The sequence below is a fragment of the Rattus norvegicus genome, chromosome 9 (genome assembly GCF_021556685.1).
Source record: "Rattus norvegicus strain SHRSP/BbbUtx chromosome 9, alternate assembly SHRSP_T2T, whole genome shotgun sequence".
Classification (NCBI taxonomy): Eukaryota; Metazoa; Chordata; class Mammalia; order Rodentia; family Muridae; genus Rattus; species Rattus norvegicus.
Genome location: NC_141542.1, coordinates 112,828,480 through 112,855,780, shown reverse-complemented (window position 1 = coordinate 112,855,780; position 27,301 = coordinate 112,828,480). Strand labels below are relative to the sequence as shown.

At 36.8% G+C, this 27,301-nt stretch overlaps 1 protein-coding gene across 11 annotated transcripts in view; it reads left to right on the top strand.

Annotated features, from left to right (window-relative positions):
- Slco6d1 (solute carrier organic anion transporter family, member 6d1) overlaps positions 1-27,301 on the top strand; it is a 208,321-nt gene that overhangs the window by 96,055 nt on the left and 84,965 nt on the right. For 2 of the 11 annotated variants that reach the window (XM_087567136.1, NM_001410265.1), the window contains 4 exon segments: positions 737-997; positions 5,748-5,936; positions 19,101-19,197; positions 26,970-27,088. In XM_087567136.1, the coding sequence (XP_087423262.1) occupies positions 737-997; positions 5,748-5,936; positions 19,101-19,197; positions 26,970-27,088 (666 nt within the window). 11 annotated transcript variants of the gene reach the window in all.

The following is a 27,301-nucleotide window of genomic DNA, read 5'->3' as shown; positions in this document are numbered from 1 at the left end:
AGTCCAAGGAGTGATTGAGGTAACTGGGCAACAGCGGTGATGGTTGTCTCAGGAATGGCAGGTGATCCTGCCACCTTGCAGACTCACCATGAGTTTTAACTTTTAAGTATTTTCTGTTTTCCCTCCAAGAAATGAAATCTTTCTGCAGCTCTCCTTGTATTGCATCATTTTCCCCCCTAGTATGACTGTTTTCCTTTTTAGAAGCTGCATAGTAATTGTACACACATAATGTTACATTTATTTATTTAAAGCTCTTTAGAGTGATTTATTTCAGTGTATACAATAGTATTCTTTTTTTTTTAAGATTAAAATGCTCAGAAATGTTGAACTTCAAGCACAGAATCCTAGTTCTGGAACAAAGTTATACTTTGAAATCTAAGTTGGGTTTCAAATGACTTTGTCATTTCAATTAAAGAAATAAGTAAACACCCCTTATATTATTTATTAATTCTTCAAAATAGGAACATAAAACATTAATCCAGTGGTATGGTGATTCAAATGTAATTATGTCTTAAGAGACTACTGATAGAGGTACTTAAAATAGCTTATCATATTAAGGTAACAATAATTCATTAAAGTTAATAAATTTATTATTATTTATAGGTTTACTCATTGACAGTATTATGAAATAAATGTAAACAGTATGAATATAATTTTTCTTTGAATTATTATAATAGTAGCCTTTTTGCCTGCTCAAATGTATTGTACTGACTTTTGACCTCCTTTTGTTTTCTAGGTATGATATTTGGTCTTGTTGATCAGAGTTTAAAAGTGTATGTGAGTGAATTGTCTCCGTCAAAGTTAGAGACATTAACAATGGGTTCTGGTGATGACTTGGCTGCTTTCCTTGTATCATTGGTTGGTGCACACTTTGGAGGTAGAGGTAACAGGGTAAGATGGATGGTAGCTGCCTGCTTTGTAACAGGACTTTCATCGATGGTTTTTGCTATTCCTTTCTTCAATTATGAAATTATAAAACTGGGCACAGTAACAGATGGTGAGATCTTTTTCTAATATATTTCCATGCATTAGCAATATTTATTTAACTCTTTGGTTCAAGAAATTGAAAATAGTTTGATTTACATTTGTGTATCCTTTCTCCTATATGTGATTATGTAATAATCAGTAATATCTATATGGCTCTGATTTTTCTCTTGGAAAGAGATGAGTGTAGGAAGAAACATTGTGGGATAATTTATAAAGTTATTTTTTATATACAATTTTAAGGATGTTGCAAGTCTCTAGAGAAGTCTGGAAAGTCATTTTATTTTGTATCAGATACTTTAATTATTCTGTTTGTTTTATTTATGGAACAGATTCATACAGGTTCAAATACAGGGGTAACTAGAAAAGTGATCCTTTTCAAAAGTGTGTGCTAATCTCTGACTACCATTTGAATTTACAAAGATGGTGACTTTGTGACATTGTTTAGTGTTGATTCCACAAGTTTTGCTATTCCTAGTAAATAAGTTCTACTTGAAATGTCCTTGGAGTATATGTACTTCTAACACTATTGTCTCAGATTCTTCCTTTAATGTACAGGCTTTTATTGGCATGTTAAGCTGGGTTTTAACAAGAAATGATGAATAAGCGGCATGTATCCATTTGCATTTGCATGTATATTAATGTTTTATTAATGCTTGTTTATGTTTTTAAGTTTATATGATATAAAATTTAAAGTAGTTAATATAAAGCACAACTATTTAAATATAAAAATATTTGTAAGCTATGTGACGAATACAAATGTAAGATGTGTATATTATACGTCTTGAAAATGTCACTTACATTTATAGAACTGACATTGGCTTCAATGAGAAGATGACTAAAGAAGATAATGAAAAGCAACTCCTTTGTTCTCTTAGCAGAATTCTGGTCAGGAATGGTAGAATTCTCAGGAACTTGTCATAGTCAATATTAAAAATTCTAGTCAGTAATTAAGAGATGTACTACCCTTGTGGAGGACCTGAGTTTGGTTCCAGACACAGACATTATCCAGTCAGGTACCACAAATAACTACATCTCAAGGGGATCTATTCTTCTGGCCTGGCCTCTTACACACACACACACACACACACACACACATACACACACACACACACACACGTGTGTGTGTGCATGAAGTGGGGGAGAGGTGGATGGGGCAGGGAGAGGGAGGGAGAGGGAGGGAGAGGGAGGGAGAGGGAGATAGTCAGGTGGAGGAAGTGAGGAGGGGAAGAAGGAGAGAGAGAAAGGGAGGAGGAAGGGAGTCTCCATTTGTTTACCTATGCATCTTCCATTGTTGCTATGTCTCCTAATTTTCTTTTCTGCTCTCACCTTTTGGTGCTTTCTTGATTAGACACTAGGTTCATTTTCAGTACTGCTCTGACCCTCTTTAGTACAGTCCACAGCTTTCTGTTTTCTATTTGTTACCTGTTCTATTTTGTATCTCTTACCAACATGTAGAGTATGTGTGACTCAACAAACATGTAGACATCATACTTCACAATATCTTGAACAATTCAATACAACTTTTCTCCCCAAAATTCTTATAAACATGCATTCTGCATTGTCACCTTTGTTTTCTAGAACTTCATACAAAGTGATCATGCAAATATTCTTCTTTGCAGGTATACTGAGCCCAGGTTTTTGATGATACCCACCAATGGGTCATACTCAGAATGAAGGCAAACTTCTTTTCTATCATTACGACCAATGGATAATGAAAACCAGCTTTCTCTGGTTCTCCTAGTTGTTACTTCCCTTCATTTGCAGTTAGTTTTCTGTCTGCTAACATGTCACATCAAAATCTTCAAACCTCCTCTAATAAGTGTCCTCAGTTCTTTTATCCCATTGTCCTGCTTGGAAACCTTGGGAATCAATCATGCATTTGCCACTTTCCCTATGCCAGCTGGTTGCTGCTGAGTCTTGTGATGAATCTTCTGCTGCCACCTAGAAGTGCTGCTCTCTTTACAAATGGATCTACTCATGTGAGAGGCATACTCCACAATCTATTGTAACCTTTGGAAAAACATAAGGTTTTTGTTTTGTTGTGTTTTGTTTTGTTTATTTCATTTTGTTTGTTTGCTCCTTGTTTGGTTTCAGGATGGTAGTGATTTGGTTTTGGTTTGTTTACCAAACTCCTACATTGTCCTATGTTGAATGGAGGATATCAGCATTCAGGAAAATTGCCCTACTTTCCTAACATTGACGTTTTCCACTAGCCTACACTTGGGTATCAGTATTCTTCTCTTCATTCCAGTGAAAACGAAGGAGCTGTCCTCTATTGAGCCTTCCATGCGCTTCTAGCTCATCCTTCCTTCCATTTGTCACCCCTTCTACAGCTGTTTGCAAGGTCTCCTTCTCTATCAGTGCTCACTAGTGATTACACACAAACAACTCATTCCATGTTTGAACGTTTGACCATGACTTACTTGTTTTTCAGTATTGTATGTTTACTCCCTTTTTCCTTCCACCTTTCAAAATCTCATATGCCATGTCTTCACAAACCATCACATATTGTTCCTTCCCTTCAATCCTGCATACTTCCTCAGTTTTCACTCTTGTTTTAATGTCTGCTTTGTATTTATCAGGGCTACAAGGTAATTAGTGGATGAAGGGGTGTTATATGCCATAACATTTAAATATTTTGGGTGTTCTGCATATGTGTTTACGTGCACACCATGTGCATGCTGATGCCTTGTTGTCAGTTTCCCTTGAATTGGAGATGCAGATGGGTTTGAGCTGCTATTTAGCTGCTGGAAACAGAATCCTGGTTCTCTGGAAGAACACCCAGATCTCTGAATTGCTGAGGGCCTCTCCATCTCCAAGTCCTTCTCACTCTTTCTATAACCTGTTTAAACCTCATTTTCATACAAGACTATCTGAAAGACAACTTGATTTTCTATACATTTCTTTGGCTAACTTCAACATGACTTTTAACTAAAATGTTATAACAATAATTTTCTCAAGTCATTAATACACCTCATGTTATTTACTATAATTAAACCTTATGTGTTTTGAAATTAGACCTTTAATCCTCATTTGTAGTATTGAACACACCCTACTTCTTAATAGTTTCTCCTTTGGAGATTTCTATATATGCTACTTAGTTGTTAAGTTTCTTAAATCTTCAATTTCCTTAAAGGAGAGTGATTTATATTTTTAAGACTCAAAAAGTTTAGCCAGTTTACAGCTGAGAAATATGATCCTTATGACTAGGTGGACTAATAAGTTCAACTTTCTAGAACAATACAGAAGTGAATGAACCCAGGAGGTACTTTATGACTGTCATGAGCTTGTAATACTCTCTTGAGTCTTTTCAACATGGAGTCAAATTGACTTTTGAACATCATATGGTGTTAATCAGCTCAAAAAGAATTGCTAGAGATCTTGGAAAAATAATAATTTTACTACTGTTGTACTTTTATTGAGAGTTTACATGTTGCAAAAGATAGAAACGATTAAAGAAGTACCAACTATAATTACAGAAGATTCATACACAGGGCCACTGAGATAGTTAAGAGGAGCATCCAGACAGGAGTTTTAAAGGATAATTTGGATCATATACTCAGAGACATTAACCAGATAGATTAAAAGCATAGAATTAAGAAAGAGTGACTCTTATAGACTCAACCATAAATGGGTTCTGGAAGGACCACACAACGTTGCAGAAGATGAGGCAGAAGAATAAGTGAATTTGATGGGTAGAGGGTGTGAGAAGTAGTGTGAAACATTGACTTTGGGCATGAAGTGACCACTGTAGTCTTGAACTCATGGAAGCTGTGCCTGCACATCAGTTACCGATGACAGCATTTGTGAACAACTTAATGAGAGTAAATTAGCTCAACATGCATTTCTGTAGATGTATATATAGCTAGATGTTCCTCAGAGAGGATGGGGGAGTACAGTAAATCCCCTGGCAAGGTGAGAAGTTGAGGATGGCCCACCATCCTACAAATAACCTTTCTCCTGTCATCCAGTAAGCAAATCTAATGGAGCTCACTGAGTCATTAAAAGGCTATGAATGTAGAAAAGGGATCTACTTGAAAAGTGGAAGCCAATCAGTGGGAAACAGAGGCAGGGAGAAAGAGTGAAGATATAAAATCTATTGGAATTCATCATATAGCTGTATGAAAATGTCATAAAACCCATGAAAGCAGAACATAACATTGAAAAAGCAAAAAGGAGTAATATGCTGCGTTAAGTCACAATTTTAGTGCATCCTCCCACTTTCCACTGAGTTATGTATTGATCCCCACAAACTGCACAAAATACCATTTCATTGGTGTAGTACTTTAGAGAAGTATTTCATATACAAACCATAAATAATTATTTAATCCCAGGAGCGGTGTACATGTAATTTAATGATTGTTAAAGAAAGGACCATGGAATTAAACTCAGATAGTATACTAGCCAGGGCATTTCAAGTGCTTTTATTTTGGAGACAAATGTCAGAAGAACAGGATGCAACATATTAGAAAATGAATGCAATGTGAATTATGCATGTGTAAACAGTATATGTATATAAGAATATCTGTATACATGTAATCCTCTGCATATAAGTAACTATCATTTCATAGTACGTGTATCTCCAATATCCCCACCCATTTTTTAAAATGTGATATTTCTGCCTATAACATAATGAGGAATTGATTGTATGACTCTACTCAATCTGACTAGGACAACATGGTGTGGGCAGCAACAGGCAATTAATTGTACATGTAATTTTGAATTCAATTCAGTAAAATATATTTCTTTTCTTTCAAAAGAGTTGTGCATAGAAGGAAAAAAAACAACTAAAGTTTGTGAGCGAACTGTAATACCGCACAAATCAACATGTATTGCTTTCTTCAACTTCGGGCAGTTTCTCCATGGAATAGCAGGCATGCCATTTTATCTGCTTGCTTTCTCCTTTATTTTTGACCATGTTCCCACATGCTCATCTGGATTATACCTAGGCAAGTTTTTTTTTTAAATATGTGTGGTCCATTTGAATGCTTATCAGTTTTCTGTGTGGTGTGTACTGTTGTCCAGGTGATGATACTGTACTAAGTAGTGATGACTTGGTTTCATAACTTCAAAATCACACCGATACATCTAATTATGACATTAGGTACACTAGTTAAATCATCTAAAGATGTCACTGAAAAGTCTTACAGGAATAGGAAGTATAAGAATGTTTTAAGTGGCAAAATTTTTTTCTTTGTCCTCTGTCTTTCCCTGAGAGAGTGGGGAGGGGGATGGCGGGTCAAGGAAAGATTAAATAGAGGGGTTGCAGGGGGGAGGGTTGGAAAGTTGCACACAGTATCATCTCTTTCACTCACAATGTCTTAAATAAACTATTTCCTGCATTAAATAAGCATTGCTTCAATCAATAATCTCTCTGGTAACCAGTAATAGATTCTGATCCTGGTAGGCAAGAATGAAGAATTTTCACAGACATATGCGATATCATTTTTCCTTTTTATTAGTTATTTTATTGTTTACATTTCAAATGATATTCCCCTTCCTGGTTTATCCTCCACAAATCCACCATCCCATCCCCCATATCACCCCTCTCCAGTCCTATGTGGGTTCTCTTCTACCTACTCCTGCCTCACCTGATTCGCATCCCCCTACACAGGGGCATAGACACTGCAGCCCCTCCTAATGATATCAAATATGACTATCCTCTGCTGCATATGTATCTGAAGTCTTGGCCCCCTTAATGTACACTCTTTGTTTGGTGGTTTAGTCCCTGGGAGCTCCGGGTGGTCCAGGTAGTAGATAACGTTTTAGTTATGGGGTTCTGACGGCCTTCAGCTCCTTCAGTCCTTCCCCTAGCTCTTCCATTGGGTTACTTGGGCTCAGCCCAATGGATTGCTATGAGTATTGGTCAGGGGCTGGTAGAACCTGTCAGGGAACAGTCATATCAGGCTCCTTTCAGCAAGTGCTTCATGGCGTCAGCAATAGTGTAGGGGTTTGGTGTCTACAAATGAGATGGATCCCTAGGTAGGGCAGTCACTGGACTCTTTATTTTTGTCTCTGTCTTTTCCTTTGGATGTGAACATTTCTGGGTTATAAATTTTGAGCTGAGTGGTAGCTCCATCCTTCAAATGGGGCCCATGCTGATCTACTGGAGTTGATCTCTACAGGTTGTATTATTACCCTTTGTTGAGTATTTATGATAAACACATCACCATTGGGTCCTGGAAGCCTCTCACATCCCTGGAGACTGTGTGTTTCTAGTAGCTACCCTACAGTTCCCTATCCTCCAATGCTATACATTTCTATTCAAGTTCTTAACCCTGTGTATTTCTCTCTCATCCCTTCTAATACCTAATCTGCACCCCCTTTCCCTCCCCTTTCTTTCCCTTCTAGGTTCCTCCTTCCCTCTACCTCCTGGGTTTATTTTGCTCACATTTCTTTATAAGATTGAAGCATCTACATTTTGATATTCCTTCTTTGGAAGCAACACATGGTTTATGGGTTGTATTGTGGGTATTCTGAGTTTTTGAGCTAAAACATACTTTTCTGTAAGTTACAACCTATGTGTGTTCTTTTGTGTCTGGGTTATCTCACTCAGGATAATATTTTTTTTTCAGTTTGTCACAGAAGTTAATCTATTTTTATTCACAATTCACTGCATTAGAACTAGAAATTGGTATATCCAGTATAATCAGTAAGTGATTGCTGTATAAATATATACTATGACAATCCTATCTATCTATCTATCTATCTATCTATCTATCTATCTATCTATCTATCTATCTATCTACCTACCTACCTACCTACCTACCTACCTACCTACCTACCTACCTACCTACCTATCTATCTATCTATCTATCTATCTATCTATCTATCTATCTATCTATCTATCTATCTATCTACCTACCAGCCTACCTACCTACCTACCTACCTACCTACCTATCTATCTATCTATCTATCTATCTATCTATCTATCTATCTATCTATCTATCTATCTATCTATCTATCCAATCCAGAATTAATTCCTCTCCTGGTCCACCCTCTCAATGTACATATCCCAACACCTCTCTGCCCACCCCCCTGTCTCCATGAGGATAAACCACCCCACCCATCTCACCAGACCTCTAAACTCCTTGGGGCCTCCAGTCTCTTGAGGCATCTTCTCTGATTGAACTCAGAAGATCTCTGTTGTATATGTTTTGGAGGCTCTGTGTCTGAGAGATCGCAGGGGTCCAGTTAATTGAGACTGCTGGTCCTCTTACAGAGTTGCCCTCCTCCTCAGCTTCTTCTAGCTTTTTCTTAATTGGGTGCAAATATCTGTATCTGACTTTTTCAGCTGCTTGTTGGGTCTTTAAGAGGGCAGTTATGATAGGCATCTTTTAAAAAAATCTTTATTAACGAGTATTTATTTACATTTTGACCTTTATTCCCCTTCCCGGTTTCTGGGCCAACATCCCCCTAACCCCTTCCCCTCCCCTTCTATATTGGCTTTCCCTCCCCATCCTTTCCCCATTACCACCCTCTCCACAACAATCACGTTCACTAGGTGTTCAGTCTTGGCAGGATCAAGGGCTTCCCCTTCCACTGGTGCTCTTACTAGGCTATTCATTGCTACCTATGAGGTTGGAGCCCAGGATCAGTCCATGTATAGTCTTTGGGTAGTGGCTTAGTCCCTGGAAGCTCTGGTTGGTTGGCATTGTTGTTCATATGGGGTCTCGAGCCCCTTCGAGCTCTTCCAGTCCTTTTTCTGATTCCTTCAACGGGGGTCCCGTTCCCAGTTCAGTGGTTTGCTGCTGGCATTCGCCTCTGTATTTGATGTATTCTGGCTGTATCTCTCAGGAGAGATCTACATCCAGTTCCTGTCGGCCTGCACTTCTTTGCTTCATCCATCTTGTCTAATTGGATGACTGTATATGTATGGGTCACATGTGGGGCAGGCTCTGAATGGGTGTTCCTTCTTCCTCTGTTCTACACTTTACCTCCCTATTCCCTGCCAAGGGTATTCTTGGGTATTCTTGTTCCCCTTTTAAAGAAGGAGTGAAGCATTCGCAATTTGGTCATCCTTCTTGAGTTTCATGTGTTCTGTGCATCTAGGGTAATTCAAGCATTTGGGCTATAAGCCACTTATCAATGAGTGATAGGCATCTTTTTTGTGAGCAACTCCACAGCCTAAGTAATAGTGTCAGACCTTGGGGACTTTCCTTGAGCTGGATCCCACTTTGGGCCTGTCACTGGACTTCCTTTTCCCCAGGCTCTTCTCCATATCCATTCCTACAGGTCTTTCAGACAGGAACAATTATGGGTCAGAGTTTTGACTTTGGGATAGCATCCCCATCCCTCACTTGATGCCCTGTCTTTTGCTGGAGATGGGCTCTACAAGTTCCCTCTTCTCACTGTAGGGCAATTCATCTAGGATCCCTCTCTTTGGTTCCTGAGAGTCTCTCACTTTCCATGTGTCTGGTACATTCTGGAGAGTCATCACAACCTCCTACTTCCTGAGGTCACTTGTTTCCATTCTTTCTGCTGGCCCTCAGGGTTTCTGCCCTTTTCCCCCACCCAATACTAGATCATATTCCCTTCTCCCCCATCTCATTTTTCCCCAGATCCCTCCCTCCCTCCTTTTGTTTGTTTTCTTCTTCCTCCCAAGTGGGTCTGAGGTGTCCTCACTTAGGCCCTTCAGCTTGTTGAACTTGTTGAGTTCTGTGGACTGTATCTTGGGTATTCTTTAATTTTCAGTGGACCAATATCCACTAATTAATGAGTGCAGACTGTGCATGTCCTTTTATTTGTCTGAGTTATCTTGCTTAGGATATTTTCTAGTTGCCTGCAAAACTTAGGATGTTCTTGTTCTAAATAGCTGAGTAATATTTTATTGTGTAAATGAACCACATTTTCTGCATCCATTCTTCTGTTGTGGGATGTTTCAGGTTTTTCCAGCTTCTGGCTTTCACAAATAAGGCCACTATGATCATAGTGGAACACTTGACCCTGAGGTATGATGGGGCATCTTTAGGGTATATGCACCATCTTAAGGGTTTTTTTAGGTAGATCTATTTTTAATTTTCTGATAACCCTGTAAATTGATTTCCCAAGTGATCATACCAGTTTACAATCCCACCAGGAATGGAGGAGTGTTCCTCTTTCTCCACATCCTTGACAACATGTGTTGTCACCTGAGGTTTTGATCTTAGCCATTCTTATTGGTATAAGGTGTATTCTCAGGGTCGTTTTGATCTGCATTTATCTGATCACTAAGGACTTTGAACATTTCTTTAGGTTCTTCTCAGCCATTAGAGATTCCTCTGTTGTGAATTCTTGGTTGAGTTCTATAACCCATTTTTTGATTAGGTTGTTTGGTTTTTTGGTGATTAGCTTCTTGATTTCTTTATATATTTTGGACAAAATAGTCCTCTATGAGATGTGGGGTAAGTAAAGTTTTTTTCCCACTCTCTAGGTTGCCAATTTACCTTTTTGACTATGTTCTTTGCCTTACAGAAGCTTTCCAGTTTTCTGATGTCCCATTTAACAATCTTTGATCTTACAGTATAAGTCATTGGAGTTCTGTTTAGGAAATTTTCGTCTGTGCCAATGAGTTCAAGGTTCTTTTCTACTTTGTCTTCTATTAGATTCAGAGTATCTGGTATTATGTTGAGGTTCTTGATCCTCTTGGACATTAGCTTTGTGCAAGGTGACAAATATGGATTTATTTTCTTTTTTATACATACAGACAAGTTGGGCAAGTGCCATTTATTGAATATGCTTTCTTTTTTAATCTTTTATTAGATATATATTCTATACATACATTTCAAATGGTATTCCCCTTCCTGGTTTCCAGTCCATAAAACCCCATTCCCTCCACTCCCCCTCCCCCATACAGGTATTCTCCCTATATATCCCCCTTATTGACCCCCCCTTATTCCCTGAACTGGAGGTTCAACCTTGGCAGGACCAAGGGCTTCCCCTTCCCCTGGTGCCCCAACAAGGCTGTTCTCTGCTATATATGCAGTTGGAGCCCTGGGTCAGTTCATGTATAGTCTTTCAGTAGTGGCTTAGTCCCTGGAAGCTCTGGTTGGTTGGCATTGTTGTTCTTATGGGGTTGTAAGCTCCTTCAACTTTCAATCCTTCCTCTAATTCCCCTCAAGGGAGTCCTGTTCACTGTTCAGTGGTTTGCTGCTAGCATTGACCTCTGTATTGGATATGTCTCTCAGGAGAGATCTCTAGCCACATGCATCACTCTTATCTAGTTTTGGTGGCTGTATATATATGGGCCACATGTGGGGCAGGCTCTGAATAGATATTCCTTGAGTTGCTGCTCTAAACTTTGCTTCCATATCCCCTCCTATGGATACCCCCCCTTTTAAGAAGGAGTGGGAGAATCCACATTTTGGTCATCCTTCTTCTTAAGCTTCCTATGGTCTGTGGATTGCGTCTTGGGTAATTCAAGCTTTTTGGCTAGTATCCATTTATCAACGTGTGCATACCAAGTGTGTTTTTCTGTGATTGAGTTACCTCACTCAGGATCTTCATGATAAATTTTTGTCTTCCTTGTCAAGGATCAAGTGTGTGAAAGTGTGTGACTTTATTTCTCAGTCTTCAATTCTATTCTACTGATCAACCTCTCTGTCTCTGTACCAGTATCATTCAGGTTTTTATTTTTTATTTATTTTATTATTTTTTTTTATTACTAATGCTCTGGAGTAGAACTTGAAGTCATTGATGGTGATTCCCCCAGCCATTGTTTTATTGTTAAGGATGGTTTTCGCTATTCTGTTTTTTTTTTCTTTCTAGATGGATTTGAGACGTGTTCTTTCCATGCTTTGAAGAATTGTGTTGAAATTTTCATGGGGATTGCAGATTGCCTTTAGTAGGATGGTCATTTTTACAATGTTAATTCTGCCAATCCATGAGCATGGGAGACCTCTCCATTTTCTGAGATCTTCAATTTCTTTCTTGAGAGTCTTGAGGTTATTGTCACACAGATCTTCCACCTTGTTAAGTTAGAGTTACCCCAAGATATTTTATATTATTAGTGGCAATTGTCAAGGGTGTCATTTCCCTAGTTTCTTTCTCAGCCTGTTTATCATTTGTGTAAAGGAAGGCTACTGATTTTTTAGAGTCAACTTTTTATTCAGCCACATTTCTGAAGTTTTTTATCACCCCAAAATTTCTCTGGTAGAATTTCTGTGGTCGATTTTGTGTGCTATCATATCATCTGCAAATATTGATATGTTTATTTCTACTTTCCCAATTTGTATCTCTTTGATCACTGTTGTCTTATTTTTCTAGCTAGAATTTCGAGTACTATTTTGAATAAGTTTGGGTAGAGTGGGAATTCTTGTCTTTTCCTGGCTATTTTGGGATTGCTTCAATATCTCTCCATTTAATTTGATATTGGCTGTTGGATTGCAGTAACTTGCTTTTATTATGTTTAGTTTTGGGCCTTGAATTCCCAATCTCTCCAATCCTTTTAACAATAAGTGGTGTTGTATTTTGTCAAATGCTTTTTCTGCATCTAAGGAGGGGATCATATGATTTTTTTTCTATTTCCCTTTTCTTTTTGCTAAGACAGATATAAAACCATAACACTATTGTTAGATAAAAGTTTTCTATAATCTTGTGTCATAACATGACTAAGTCTTTTTAAATAGTTTTTAAATTCTATTTGATATTTTATGTATTTACATTTCAAATGTTAACTCTTTTCCCCCTCCCATCACCCCTTCTCCTTACCCCGACTTCCATGAAGATGCTCAGACTCCCATGTACGCACTCCTGCCTCAGTGCCCTGGTGAAATAATCCTTCACAGGACCAAGGACATTTCCTTCTATTGATGCCAGACAAGCTCTGCTACATATGTGGCTGTAGCCATGGATCCCTCCATGTATACTCTTGTTGGTTATTAATACCTGGTAGCACTGGAAGAGGGTGGGTCTGGTTGGTTGATATTGTTGCTCTTCCTATGGGATTGAAAACCCCTTCAGGTCCTTCAGTCCTTTCTCTAATTCCTCCATTGCAGTCCCTGTGCTCAGTCTGATGGTAAGTTGCAAGCATCCTCATCTGTATCATTAAGGCTTTAGCAAAGCCTTTCAGGAAACATCCATATCAGGCTCCTGTTAGCAAGCACTTCTGGCATCAGTAATAGTGACTGAGTTTGGTGGCTGCATATGGTATGTATCCCAAGGTCAGGCAGTCTCTGGATGACCTTTATTTCAGTCCCTGCTCCACTCTTTGTAAATGTATTTCCTCCTATGAGTATTTTGTTCTTTCCTCTTACAAGGACTGTTGTATCCACATTTTGGTCTTGTTTCTTCTTGAGCTTCATATAGTTTGTGAATTTTTCATGGGTATTCTAAACTTTTGAGCTAATGTCCATTTACAAGTGAGTACATACCATGTGTGTTCTTTTGTGACTGGGTTACCTTACTCAGGATATGTTCTAGTTCTGTCCATTTGCATATGAATTTCATGAAGTCATTGTTTTTAATAGCTGAGTATTACTCCATTGTATAAATGTACCAAGATTTCTGTATCCATTCCTCTTTTGAAGGACATCTGGGTTCTTTCTAGCTTCTGCCTATTATAAATAAGGCTGCTATAAACATAGTGGAGCATGTGTCCATGTTATATGTGAGCATATATATATATTGGAGCATCTTTTAGGTATATGCCCAGGAGTGATGTAGCTGGGTCCTAAGGTATTACTATGTCTAATTTTCTGAGGAACCATAAGACTGATATATGCATAGTAGTTGTACCAGCTTGCAATCCCACCAACAATGCAGGAGTGTTCGTCTTTCTCCACATCCTCACCAGTTTCTGCTGTCACCTGAGTTTTTATCTTAGTCATTCTGACTGATGTGAGGGGTAATCTCAGGGTTGTTTTGATTTGCATTTCCCTGATGATTAATGATGTTGAACATTTCTTTAGGTGGTTCTAGGTCCTTTTATATTCCTCAATTGAGAAATCTATTTTTTAGGTCTTTACCCCAGTTTTAATAAGGTTATATTATTCTCTGCAGTCTAAATTCTTGAGTTCTTTGTATATATTGGATATTACCCCTCTATTGGATGAAGGATTAGTAAAGATCTTTTCCCAATCTATTGGTTGCCACTTTAGTGACAGTGTCCTTCCCCTTGAGAAACTTTGCAATTTTAAAAGGCTCCCTTTGTTGATTCTTGATCTTAGAGCATTAGCCATTGTTGTTCTGCTCAGGAAATTTTCCCCTTTTCTTATATGTTCGAGGCTCTTCCCCATGTTTTCATCTATTAGCTTCATTGTATCTCATTTTATTTGGAGGTCTTTAATCCACTTGGACTTGAGCTTTGTACAAGGAAATAAGCATGGGTCAATTTGCATTTTTCTACATGCTGACATCCAGTTGAACCAGCACCATTTGTTGAAAATGCTGTCTTTTTTCAATTGGATGGTTTTAGCTCCTTTGTCAATAATCAATTGACCATAGGTTTCCCCTGATCTACCTACCTATTTCTATAATAATACCATACAGTTCATATTACCATTGCTCTGTAATACTGCTTCAGGTGAGGGATAGTGATTCTCTCAGAAGTTCTTTTATTGTTGAGAATAGTTTCCACTATCTTTGGTTTTTTGTTATTCCAAATGAATTTGCAAATTGCTTTTTCTAATTCTCCGGAGAGCTGAGTTGGGATTTTGATGGTGATTGCATTGAATCTGTAGACTGCTTTCAGCAAGATGGCCATTTTTATTATATTTTGTAAAATTTTTATTAGATTTATTTCTTTACTTACATTTCAAATGTTATTCCCCTTCCTGGCTTCCTGTCCATAAGCTTCCATCCCTTCCCCCCATCCCCCATGCAGGTATTCCCCCTGTACATCCTCCTTATCGCTTTATTTCAGTATTGAAAGAGGTGAAGGAGCTTGCAACCCTTTAAGAACAACAATGCCAACCAACCAGAGTTTCCAGGGACTAAACCTCTACTGAAAGATTATACATGGACTGACCCGGGCTCCAACTGCATATGTAGCAGAGAATAGCCTTGTTGGGGCACCAGTGGAAGGTGAAGCCCTTGGTTGGGCCAAGGTTGGTCCTCCAGTGCATTTTTATTATATTAATCCTGCCAATTCCTGAGCATGGGAGGTCTTTCCATCTTCTGAAATCTTTGATTTCTTTTTTTAGAGTCTTGAAGTTCTTGTGATAGAGATCTTTCACTTGCTTGTATAGAGTCACACCAAGGTATTTTATATTATCTGTAACTATCGTGAAGGTTGTCATTTTCCTAATTTCTTTCTCAGTCTGTTTATCCTTTGAGTAGAGAAAGGCTATTGATTTGTTTTAGTTATTTTGTATTCAGCCACTTTATTGAAGTCAGGCTTAGGAGTTTTCTGGTGTAATTTTTTGGGTCACTTAAGTGTACTATCATATCATCAGCAACCATGATAATTTGACTTCTTCATTTTCAATTGACATCCCTTTGTCCTCCTTTTGTTGTCTGATTGCTCTGGGTAGGAATTCAAGTACTTTATTGAATAGCTAGGGAGAGAGTGATCAGCCTTGTCTAGTCCCTGATTTTAGTGGGATTTGGTTTAGTGGGATTCTCCATTTGGTTTGATGTTGGTTACTGGTTTGCTGTATATTGCTTTTACTGTGTTTAGGTATGGGCCTTGAATTCCTGATCTTTCCAAGCCTTTAATCATGTAGGGTTGTTGAATTTTGTCAAAAGCTTTCTCAGCATTTAATGAGATGACCATGTGGTTGTTATCTTTGAGTTTGTTTATATAATGGATTATATTGATGGATTCTCATAGCTTCATTCACCCTGCATCCCTGGAATGGAGCCTACTTGATCATGGCAAATGATTTTTTAAATGTGTTTTTATATTTGGTTGGCAAGAATTTTATTTAGTACTTCTGCATTGATATTCATGATGGAAATTACTCTTGTGATGAATTACTCTTTCTTTGTTGGGTCTTTGTGTGGTTTAGGTACAAGTATTATTGTGGCTTCAAAGAACAAATTGATTAGCATTCCTTCTGTTTCTATTTTGTGGAACAGTTTGAAGAGTATTGTTACTAGGTCTTCTTCGATGGTATGATAGAATTCTCACTAAACTCATATAGTCCTGGGATTTTTTTCCTTGGGAGACTTTTGATGAATTCATCTATGACTTGAGGGGTTATAGTATAATTTAGATAGATTATCTAATGCTGATTTAACTTTGGTACCTGGTATCTGTCTAGAAAATTGTCCATTTCCTTCAGATTTTCTAGGTGTGTTGAGTATTGGTTTTTGCAATATAATCTGTCTTTTTTTATTTCCCTCAGTTTCTGTTGTTATGTCTCCTTTGTTAAAATGGATACTGTCTCTGTGCCTATGGTTAATGAGCTAAGGGCTAAGGTTTTATCTATCTAGTTGATTTTCTCAAAGAACCAGCTCCTGGTTTAATTAATTTTTTTTGTATAGTACTTCTTCTATCAACTTGGTTGATTTCATCTCTGAGTTTGATTATCTCCTGCCATTTACTCCTCTTCTTTTTGTACTAGAGTTTTCAGGTGTACTGTCTAACTGTAAGTGTCTGCTCTCTCCAGTTTCTTTTTGGAGGCACTCAGAGCTGTGAGGTTTCCTCTTTGTACTGCTTTCCTTGTATCCCATAAATTTGGGTATGTTGTGCCTTCATTTTCATTAAATTTAAAAAGTCTAATTTTTTTCTTTCTTCCTTGAGGAAGCTGTCATTGAATAAAGTGTTGTTCAGCTTCCATGTGTACGTTGCTTTTGTTGTCCTTAGTCCTCGGTGATGTGACAGTATGCATGGAATTAGTTCAAACTTCTTGTGTCATTTGAGGCCTGCTTTGTGATGGATTATATGGTCAGTTTTCAAGAAGGTGCCGTGAGGTGCTAAGAAGGTATATTCTTTTTTTTTTTTAAGATGGAATGTTCTATAGCTATCTGTTAAATCCATTTGGTTCATAACTTCTGTTAGTTTCTCCATGTCTCTTTCTAGGTTTTGTTTCCATAATCTGTCCATTGGTGAGAGTAGGGTGTAGAAGTCACCCACGATTTTTACACGAGGTGCAATGTGTGCTTTGAGCTTTAGTGAGGTTTCTTTTATGAATGTGGATTCCGTTGTACTTGGAACGTAGATGTTCAGAATTGAGAGTTTATCTTGGTAGATTTTTCCCTTGATGAGTCTGAAGTGTCCTTTCTAATTATTTTTGATAACTGTTGGTTGAAATTCGATTTTATTCATCATTAGAATCACTTCTTAACCTTGTGTCTTTGGACAATTTGCCTTGAAAGGAAATTTCCAGCCCTTTTCTTTGAAGTAGTATTTTTCTTTGCCACTGAGCTTTGTCTATTTTATTATGAGATATGGGTCTGTTTAGAAAGTTTACCTGCTCTTCATTTAACTTTGGTATGTGGTATCTGTCTAGAAACCCATCCATTTCATTTACATTTTCCAATTTTATTGAGTATAGGCTTTTGCAATGGAATCTGATGATTGTTTGAATTTTCTTCCTTTCTGTTGTTATGTCTCCCTCTTTTGACCTTAGCCATTCCGATTGTTGTGAACTGGAATCTCAGGGTTGTTTTGATTTGCATTTCCCTGATGACTAAGGATGTTGAATGTACTTCTCAGACATTTGGTATTCCTCAGTTGAGAATTCTTTGTTTAACTCTACATCCCATTTTCTAATAGGGTTATTTGATTCTCTGGGTTCTAACATCTTGAGTTCTAGTATTAAATATTAGATAATGGATGTAGGATTGTTAAAGTCTTTTTTTTTTATTTTTACAATCTGTTCATTGCTGTTTTGTCCTCTTAACAGCGTCCTTTGCCTTACAGAAGCTCTTCAGTTTTATGAGGTCTCATTTGTCAATTGTTGATCTTAGAGCATGGGCTATTAGTGTTCTGTTCAGGAAAATTTCCCCTGTGCCAATGTTTTTCAGTTTCTTTCCTAATTTCTCTTCTATTAAATTCAACATATATTTGGTTTTACATATAGGCCTTTGATGCTCTTAGAATTGAACTGTGTACAAGGAGTTAAGAATGGATCAATTTTCATTCTTCTACATGTTGACAGTCAGTTGAAACAGCACCATTTGTTGAAAATGCTCTCTTTTTTCCAATGGGTGTTTTTTCTTCTTTGTCAAAGATCAAGTGACCATAGAGGTGTGTGTATTTTTCTGTGTTTTCAAAACCTCACCCTTCATGATAGTCACAAATAATGTAAAATATCTTAGTGTCACACTAACAAAGCAAATGACAGATCTATATAAGAAATTCAAACCTCTGAAGAATAAAATCAAAGAAAACTTCAGAATTTGAAAAATCTTCCATGATTATGGATCATCAGGATAGGACTAGTAAAAACCACCATCTTACCAAAAGCAATATTCTATTCAATGCAATCCCAATCAAAATTCCAATTCAATTCTTCCTAGACATAGAGAAAGCAATTCTCAAATTCATCTGGTATAACAAAAATCCCAGGATAGCTAAAACATTCTCAACAATAATAGAACTTCTGGAGGAATCACCATCTCTGACCTCACTGTACTATTATGTTCATATTGAATATATATATGTATATATATATATATATTTATGCTATATTACCTATGTAGATTAAATAAAAGAAAATTAAGTTAATAATTAAATTGTATGATTATTTAATACTTTATTAGATAAAAGGCTATGCTACTAGTTGTATCCTCATTAGTTAGATTTTTTTCTGACATATCTTAGGTTCAATTAATATTTATGATTATTAAATACTGAGCAAAGCACATGACTTTCATCATAAGAATGGTCATCACTCAAAGAATCACTCAAGTCTTACCAGTAGAGACTCACTGTTTCCAAAAATTTACCAACTGTGGCTCAGGTCTACTGTCAACTATAAGAATATCATCAACTCACACATGAATTTATCAATAGCTTCTTATCATGTCAATTTGAAACTTGCTAGAATAAATTCCAGAAATATTTATAACTTTCTCTCTTCCCTCCTTTATTTCTTCTATTCTTTCTTCTTCTCTGTTCCTACTCACCTTCTCTCTACCAAGTAATAAAGAATAGTATACAAATTATAGATATTAAATTTAGTTTGCTTGTATTTTATATGACCAAATATGATTATTAATCTTTTTGTTCTGTGTTCATTTTTAAGCTATTGCAGACACTGCACTATCGGTGGGATACGTTTTGGGATATCTAGTAGGAATACGAAATCGTATGTTTCCTGTAAAAGAAGATATGAAAGCAGTGTAAGTCATACTATTTACTATTCTACTTAGTTTATGATGTATAGAACACTTGTTGACTAATACATAGAAAAGGTATTCAACTGTGATATATATATATATATATATGTGTGTGTGTGTGTGTGTGTGTGTAGAAACATAAGCACAATTATACTGTACATCTGTATTTCACTGTTTGAAATGTAATCAATACAATTACTTAAACGTTCATTAGCTTTTAATATTTTGTTGTTAAAAACATGCAGTACTCATTCAATACACATCAGCAATAAATATATGTATAATATATAGAAGTTTTCATCTTGGTTATTATTTAATTAAAATAATTTTTCAAACAATATATTCTGTTCATATTCTTCCCTTGCACCAAACTCATTTGAGCTACGTCCATGAGCACATGATGTTATATACCTAAGAACAATATGTTCTCTACGGCAGAATGTCACTACATGTAACAATAGCACTCTACAGTAGGTCCCATGGCCAATTGTTATATAATACAAAATGAACTCAATGGCTTTTATTAATGAACTTTTTTATTTTGTTTTCCTTTATCATTTATTTATTTTTCTTATTGGTCATTTGTTTTTCTGATATTCATTTTTTTTGTGTGAGAATTTCATTTTTGTTTCATTTTTTGAATGAATGAGAAAAAGACATAATTTCCCATATGGAAACACACTACTGTACTTCTATAGACGCTTCCTAAATAAAGACATGTATGAAAATAATTCAAATAGTTTCACCAATTGTCTAGATGTCTTGTGCCATCATGAACCAGGAATAGAGTAAATCTAGCATGTCTAAAGGTCTTCAGTGTTAGTTTCTGTCCCTTATATTTCTTCCTTTATATGTCTCTCCCATCATCTTCCCTCATTATTCTTCCCATTCTAGTTTCTTTCGTAAATGTCAATACCATTGTGTTGTGTTTCCCCTTCTTTGGTAGATTGTGTTGTTGCTGGCAACTTTGTGGACACCTAACTTCTGGGGTTATTCTTACTGTAGAACTCAGAATCAATGAATGTGAATGATTAAGTATTACAGTACAGTCCTTTGGGTATTTTTCAAGTAGTAGTATAGTTGGATTGATGTAGATTGATACCCAAGTGCATGACGGAAACTTTACCCTAATTTTCATAATGACTGTACCAGTGTGCACTCTAATCAGCATGTGCTGTCATTTGTTTCATTTGATCTTAATAGTTGTGATTGGTATGATATGGAATCACCTGGTGGATAAAGTTGCTGAGTATTTCTTTTAAATTTTACTCAACCCTTTGTATTTTACATTTTGAGACTCTGCTACATTCTGTACACAATGCTCAGTGTTTTAGTCCTTTGTTTACTGTAGCTACTAACATTTTATTGGACATGTAATTGCTCTTCAACTCTTCATTGCTGCTTTGCTTGAATGATTCCTTGTTTGCTTTGCCTTATTTTCAACTTCATGAGATCCCATTAATTAATTCTTGGTCTTAGTGTCTTTTCTATGGGAGTCCTGCCAGAAAGTTCTCTCTTGTGTCAGTGAGTTCAAGCCTATCTTTCACTTTTTCCTCTCTGAGGATCAACATATCTGGTTTTATATGGAGGCCAGTGATCCACTCGGAGCTGATTTTTATGCAAAGAGACAGTTTTGGACCTATTTGCATCTTATACTTGCAGCTATCCACTTTTATCACTACCATTTTTGAAGATAAACTTTTCTCCAGTGTTTATTTTTGGTTTATTAGTAAAAAAAAATTCAGTGTCCATACACATAGAATTATGTCTGGGTCTTTATTCCATTGTCTGGCGTCTCCTTTTGTGCTCATACCGTGCTGTTTTTACTCTGGTAGTTTCTTGTAAAACTAGAATTCAGAGATAATGATACTTCCGGATTTTCACTTAATATTCAAGTTTAGTGTGTGTGTGTGTGTGTGTGTGTGTGTGTGTGTGTGTGTGTGTGTGATCATATCAACCTGAGTTTGTTTCTATTTGCAAATAATAGTGTTAGAAATTTGATAGCATGGGTTAAATGTGCACTTTACTAATATTAAAATGTCCATTTCCACTACATTAGTGCTTCTGACCCCATCTCTTGCTCTTCTTAATGCACTGAGTTTTTCATATATAATTTTCCACTCAAGGTATTTCTTGAGGGTATTATGAAATATGTTGTTTGATTGATTTCTTTCTTAGCCCTTTTGTCATTTGTATATGGGAAGGTTCCTGAATTTTCTGTGTTGATTTTGTTTCCTGCTGTTTCGCTGGAAGTGTCCATTGGCTGTAGACATTCCTTCGTGGACTGTTCATGTTCTTTTATTCATAAAACCATAAAATATGCAAATAAATACGTTTTGGAGTATTCCTTTTGTATTTCTATCACCCCGATCTTCAGTTGCCTTAGGGCTCTAGGTTAGATTTCAAGTACTAAAATAAGCAAGTATGGAAAAAGTCTTTTGTTCCTGAATCTAATTTTAGTAGTAGTTCCTTGAGTTTCTTTCCACTTAGTTGACTGTGGATGTGGGCTTCATGTCAATCACCTGTGTTATGCTAAGGTGGGTCCCTTATAGTTCTAGAATATCCAGGACTTTTAGCATAAAGAGGTGATACATTTATCAATGTCCTCTTCTGTATCTAATGTATTGACCATGTGGTTTTGTCATTCAGTCTGTTTATGTGACTATATTAATTGAATTAGCTATGTGTAATGATATCTTCTCTGTTTAATATGACATATGATCTTTTGGACTTGCTTTTGTATTCAGTTTGCAAACATTTTATTCAGAATGTTTGCTTCTGATTATCCATTGTATTGTTGAAAAACCTTATATTACCTTAAAAATAGAACCTTTAGAGAGCTGAAGCTAGGGTGCCCTTTAGCTTTTAGATAGTAAAAGTGACTAGAAACTGAATGAAGGAAATGTCTTGATTAGAAATTCTAGAAAGCAAATGACAAAGATAATGATGTTCAAATAATAGAACAGTGACAGAACATGTTTTATTATACAGAAATGCTGGACACCAATGTTGAAAACCTTTCTTTAGAAGGCAGGTCCCACATGATAAAAGGTACACACTCCTGCAATCTGTACTCTGACCTCCTCCTATATCATATTCATACACATACACATGTATACAAAATTGAAAAAATAAAATTTGATATGTACTTATAAAGTATTGGAATAAATGTCTAATATATTAATGTCTGAATGTTGCAAAGAAAAAATATTCATTAAAATCAGTTAAAAATCAAATTTATAGTAGAAAATCTATTCATATAATAACCAATATGATTAGATTCTTGGATATGAACTTGGTAATGTAATTTTTTCTGACCTCCACACATGCCCTAGCACACCTTTAATATGCATGACAGTCTTAATATTGAAGTATACTCAAATCTATTTGCTTATTGTTAGTCAGTGCTTTCTAGGTGAACAGAATTTATAGAATGAATGTCTATCTTTGTATATTTATATCTGTACTATATTTATGTTATATATGTTTATATTTACACACATATATATACATTTATATTACATATTATATAATATATTATACACATTATGTTATATATTATATAGTATATACATATATATGTATATGTTCTTACTGATCTGCTGATAGTTGATTATGAAGGGAATATCAGCTTTCTAGTTCAAAGAAAGTCTTAGACGATCTCCAATACCTGTTTGGTTCCTCAAGAAGTATCTTGCACCAGCCTTCAACTGTATGACATCCTACATTTCAACCTTTTTGTCTAATAAAAAAACTTTTATCTCAAATATAAGCTGAGCAAAACTATTATCATTTTGTAATTAAAAGCATAAAATATATCTAACACCAGTCCAACACTTTAGGTTAAACCTCTAGTTATCCATTCCAACTTAAGAAAGGCTTAAAACCTATATTATATTCTCGGTAGCTTGTATACTATTTGATACTATATAATGAAATATGTGTTTTGAAAGTTAAACAACCTGATAGACTATGAGACTATAATCAGTATGGGGTTCAGAGCTAAACAAAGAAGTCACAGCTGAGGAATGCCAAATGGCTGAGAAACACCTAAGGAAATTTTTAACATCTTTATTCATAAGGAAAATGCAAATCAAAACAACCCTGAGATTTCACCTCACACCAGTGAGAAGGCTAAGATAAAAAACTCAGAGGACAGCAAATGCTGGCAAGGATGTGGAGAAAGAGCAATACTCCTCCATTGTTGGTGGGATTTCAGACTGGTACAACCATTTTGGAAATCAGTCTGGAGGTTCCTCAGAAAATTGGACATTGCACTACCTGAGGACCCAGCTATACCTCTCTTGGGCATATACCCAAAACATGCCCCAACATATAACAAAGACACATGCTCCACTATGTTCATAGCAGCCTTATTTATAATAGCCAAAAGCTGGAAAGAACCCAGATGCCCTTCAACAGAGGAATGGATACAGAAAATGTGGTACATATGCACAATGGAATATTACTCAGCTATCAAAAATAATGACTTTATGAAATTCATAGGCAAATGGATGGAACTGGAAAATGTCATCCTGAATGAGGTAACCCAATCACAGAAAAACACACATGGTATACACTCATTGATATGTGGATATTAGCCCAAATGCTCGAATTACCCTAGATGCACAGAACACATGAAAATCAAGAAGGATGACTAAAATGCGAATGCTTCATTCCCTCTTTAAAAGGGGAATAAGAATACTCTTGGGAGGGAATACGGAGGCAAAGTTTAGAACAGAGGCAGAAGGAACACCCATTCAGAGCCTGCCCCACATGTGGCCCATACACATACAGCCACCAAACTAGATAAGATGGATGAAGCAAAGAAGTGCAGGCTGACAGGAACCGAATGTAGATCTCTCCTGAGAGACACACCCAGAATACAGCAAATACATAGGCGAATGCCATCGTTAAACCACTGAACTGAGAACGGGACCCCCGTTGAAGGAATCTTAGGAAGGACTGAAAGAACTTGAAGTGGCTTGAGACCCCATATGAAAAACAATGCCAACCAACCAGAGCTTCCAGGGACTAAGCCACTACCCAAAGACTATACATGGACTGACCCTGGGCTCCAACCTCATAGGTAGCAATGAATAGCCTAGTAAGAGCACCAGTGGAAGGGGAAGCCCTTGGTCCTGCCAAGACTGAACCCCCAGTGAACGTGATTGTTGGGGGAAGGGTGGTAATGGAGGGAGGATGGGGAGGGGAACACCCATAGAGAAAGGGAGGGGGAGAGGTTAGCTGGATGTTGGCCTGGAAACCTGGAAAGGGAATAACAATCGAAATGTAAATGAGAAATACCCAAGTTAATAAAGATGAAAAAAGATTCAAGAATGACCAATTATCTGTAAACATAGGAAGTCCAACACAGCTTCCAGAATTGAGAGTTTGTAGAGACAAATCTCCACTAGCACAGCCCTCTATCAGCAACATGTAACTGCCAGTCTTTAGCCTTCTGTCCCAAAATCAACTGTCAGACCCTAGAAATGCAGAAATCTCGAAGGGCTGATAATTCTGGCTCAGTAGAGATTATCATTCTATAACCATTCTGCAAAAAGTGTCCCTTTATGGACAGTATCAATCTGCAGATGAAACCGCTAATTTTAGCCCAGTGGCTGCCTAGCCACAAAGAATTACCTCACCTGGTGGTAGAGATGCTCTTTTTTTTTTTTTTTTTTCATTAAATCTGCCAACGGGGAACTCTTAGGAGCAGATATGTCTCAACCAAAGATAAAAAACTTTAAATTTCATATTTTGTGGATTTCTGACGTTTTTGAAAACCATCTATCTGTATAAGGTAATCTGGACTGTTGTCCTTTTATCTTAATATATTATCTTGAAAGCACTCCCACAAACTCAGAGCCATGAGTTTGCTATTTGGCCCTTAACTCCCATGTGTAATTAACACAGAAGTTTGTAATGGTATCAATAGAAGGACTGGCTCTAAACCTTGTACTTTTAAAACTTTTTAACAAATAAATTCTATACCAAAGCAAAGATATGGGCTTAGCTTAGTTACCAAATGAGATTATGGCTGTGCAACTCAATCTAGCTAATTCCTCTCTGTTAAATTACAACCATTTCTAAATTCCTCATAAAAACAACCTTAGAATAACCACTTTCAGCCCCGAAGAAGTCCAGGGAATTGGGGCAATAGCTCTTTTATAAGTTCTTCAAGCTGTATATGGGTGTTGAGACCTCAGTTCATTAGGTATACATAGTATGTGCCACATGTGATGTATTATTATAAACATACAAGTGGATTCACAGTACTAAGAAACATAAAACTTGTGGATTTTACAAGCAACATGGATTTAGTGAAAGTGGATTCTAAAGGGTTTGGAGAATTAAAGTGAGAATATTCAGCTTAGAGGGGCTTTGAAGTCTTTCAAAGGAAAGGTAGGGTATTCTTAATTACATAGCTCCTGCTTAGCATGCAGAAGTCCCTGGGTTCAATCCAAAGCACCACAATAAACACATAATAACAAGAAAGAAATGTGTAGCTCCTATGGATGCTACATATTAACATATGACAATCAGATATTGGAAATGAAGATTGGGACCCTATGTGATTGTGGGTAGATACATATATTCCTGAATAACACCCTCCACTGAAGAGGAGTTGTCTCACCATTGATAACACTGTGAACACTTCCATATTTTATAAAAGGAAGTCTAATAAGTTCTTCAAGAATTATAAGAAAAGAGCTCCTTCAGAACATGCTGGTGTAGAATTGAGCATCTTTACCACAATAACTGTTTAGTGAATATTTTACTTCATAATGAACATGTATTTACTTGTATCTTATATGTGGGAGTGGTTTTGCAGCATATATAGGTCTACATGATGTGTGTAAAGTGGTGGATTGTTGAATCCTTTGAAACCTACAGATGACTGTTAGCCACCACATAGTTACTGGAAACCAAACCCTGTTCCTGCAAGCACATCCAGTGCTCCTAATCTCTGCTGGGGAATCTTTCTATCTCCTAACTAAGATTTTCCATGGGTGTGGATCTGAAAATATTAGTAATAATATATTCATTGAATTCTGTAGATCTTATCCCTAAATGATTAAAACAACCAAACAGACAACAATTGGTAACTTTGAAGATTATTCTATTAGGCTCAGCATTGATTAAAGAGAGAAGAGATACTAACAGCTCACAGACACTCTCTGAAATAGAAATATGGCAAACCCCAGTACAGGGTCTTTCATATCTTCTCCACATTTTGCTACTGACTAAGCTTTTTGAAAAGCAAAAGAAAACTTAAGAAGAACGCAAATGACTCCTACAGGAAAATTGGGAAGACCACTTCTGTGGTCTTCTATAGCAAGTACACTTAGCATAAAGGTCCTGAAGGAAGGGATCTCAGATGTCATGGCAAGGGTCAGATGCCATAAACAAGAAAAGTCATGCAGCCTAAAGAGCAAGGTTTCTTGCCACAGAGGTCCAGGTGTCAGATTAGAGGAGTCAGACAAAGAAACAAGTTTTGGTTTTCCAGAGGTACTGATTAAGGGCAGGGGAGGGGGAGTTTAAATAGGAACAAGCAGGACCACCTCCTATCTGAATCACGTCACTGAAAGGGGAAGTGGAGAAGTGATGCTCTGATAGGCAGAAAAATAAAACAGCTGGTTCTAGTCAAGCAAAGCCCCCCTATTATTAGTGACGGATTACAAGTGAATGCAAATTAACAGAAAATTTTACCATCAAATTATGATTTGTTTATAAAAGCTCCTAACTGAACTTTCTATCTCCCTTTGTACAAGTGGACATGTTCAGCAATTTCGCATATTGCAGAGGAATTGGTGGAGGTCTTATTTTGCTGTTGCTGTATTTGCATTTTGTACAACTTTACCACTCTCATGTTTTCCATCTCGTCTACGTGGTGAGTAAAAAGAAATATAATCAGGCACCGTATGCTTTACCCTCTGCTCCTGTGCTCAAAACACAAACTTATTTCAAAGTGAATGTGCTTTCCTCCTAGTTTTGCTCTGTGACAAAGAATATTAACATTGTTCTGTTGTTTTTATCACATCAAGCAGGATAACATCCAAATATATTTATGAGGTATATTTTTACTCATGTATATTCATTACTC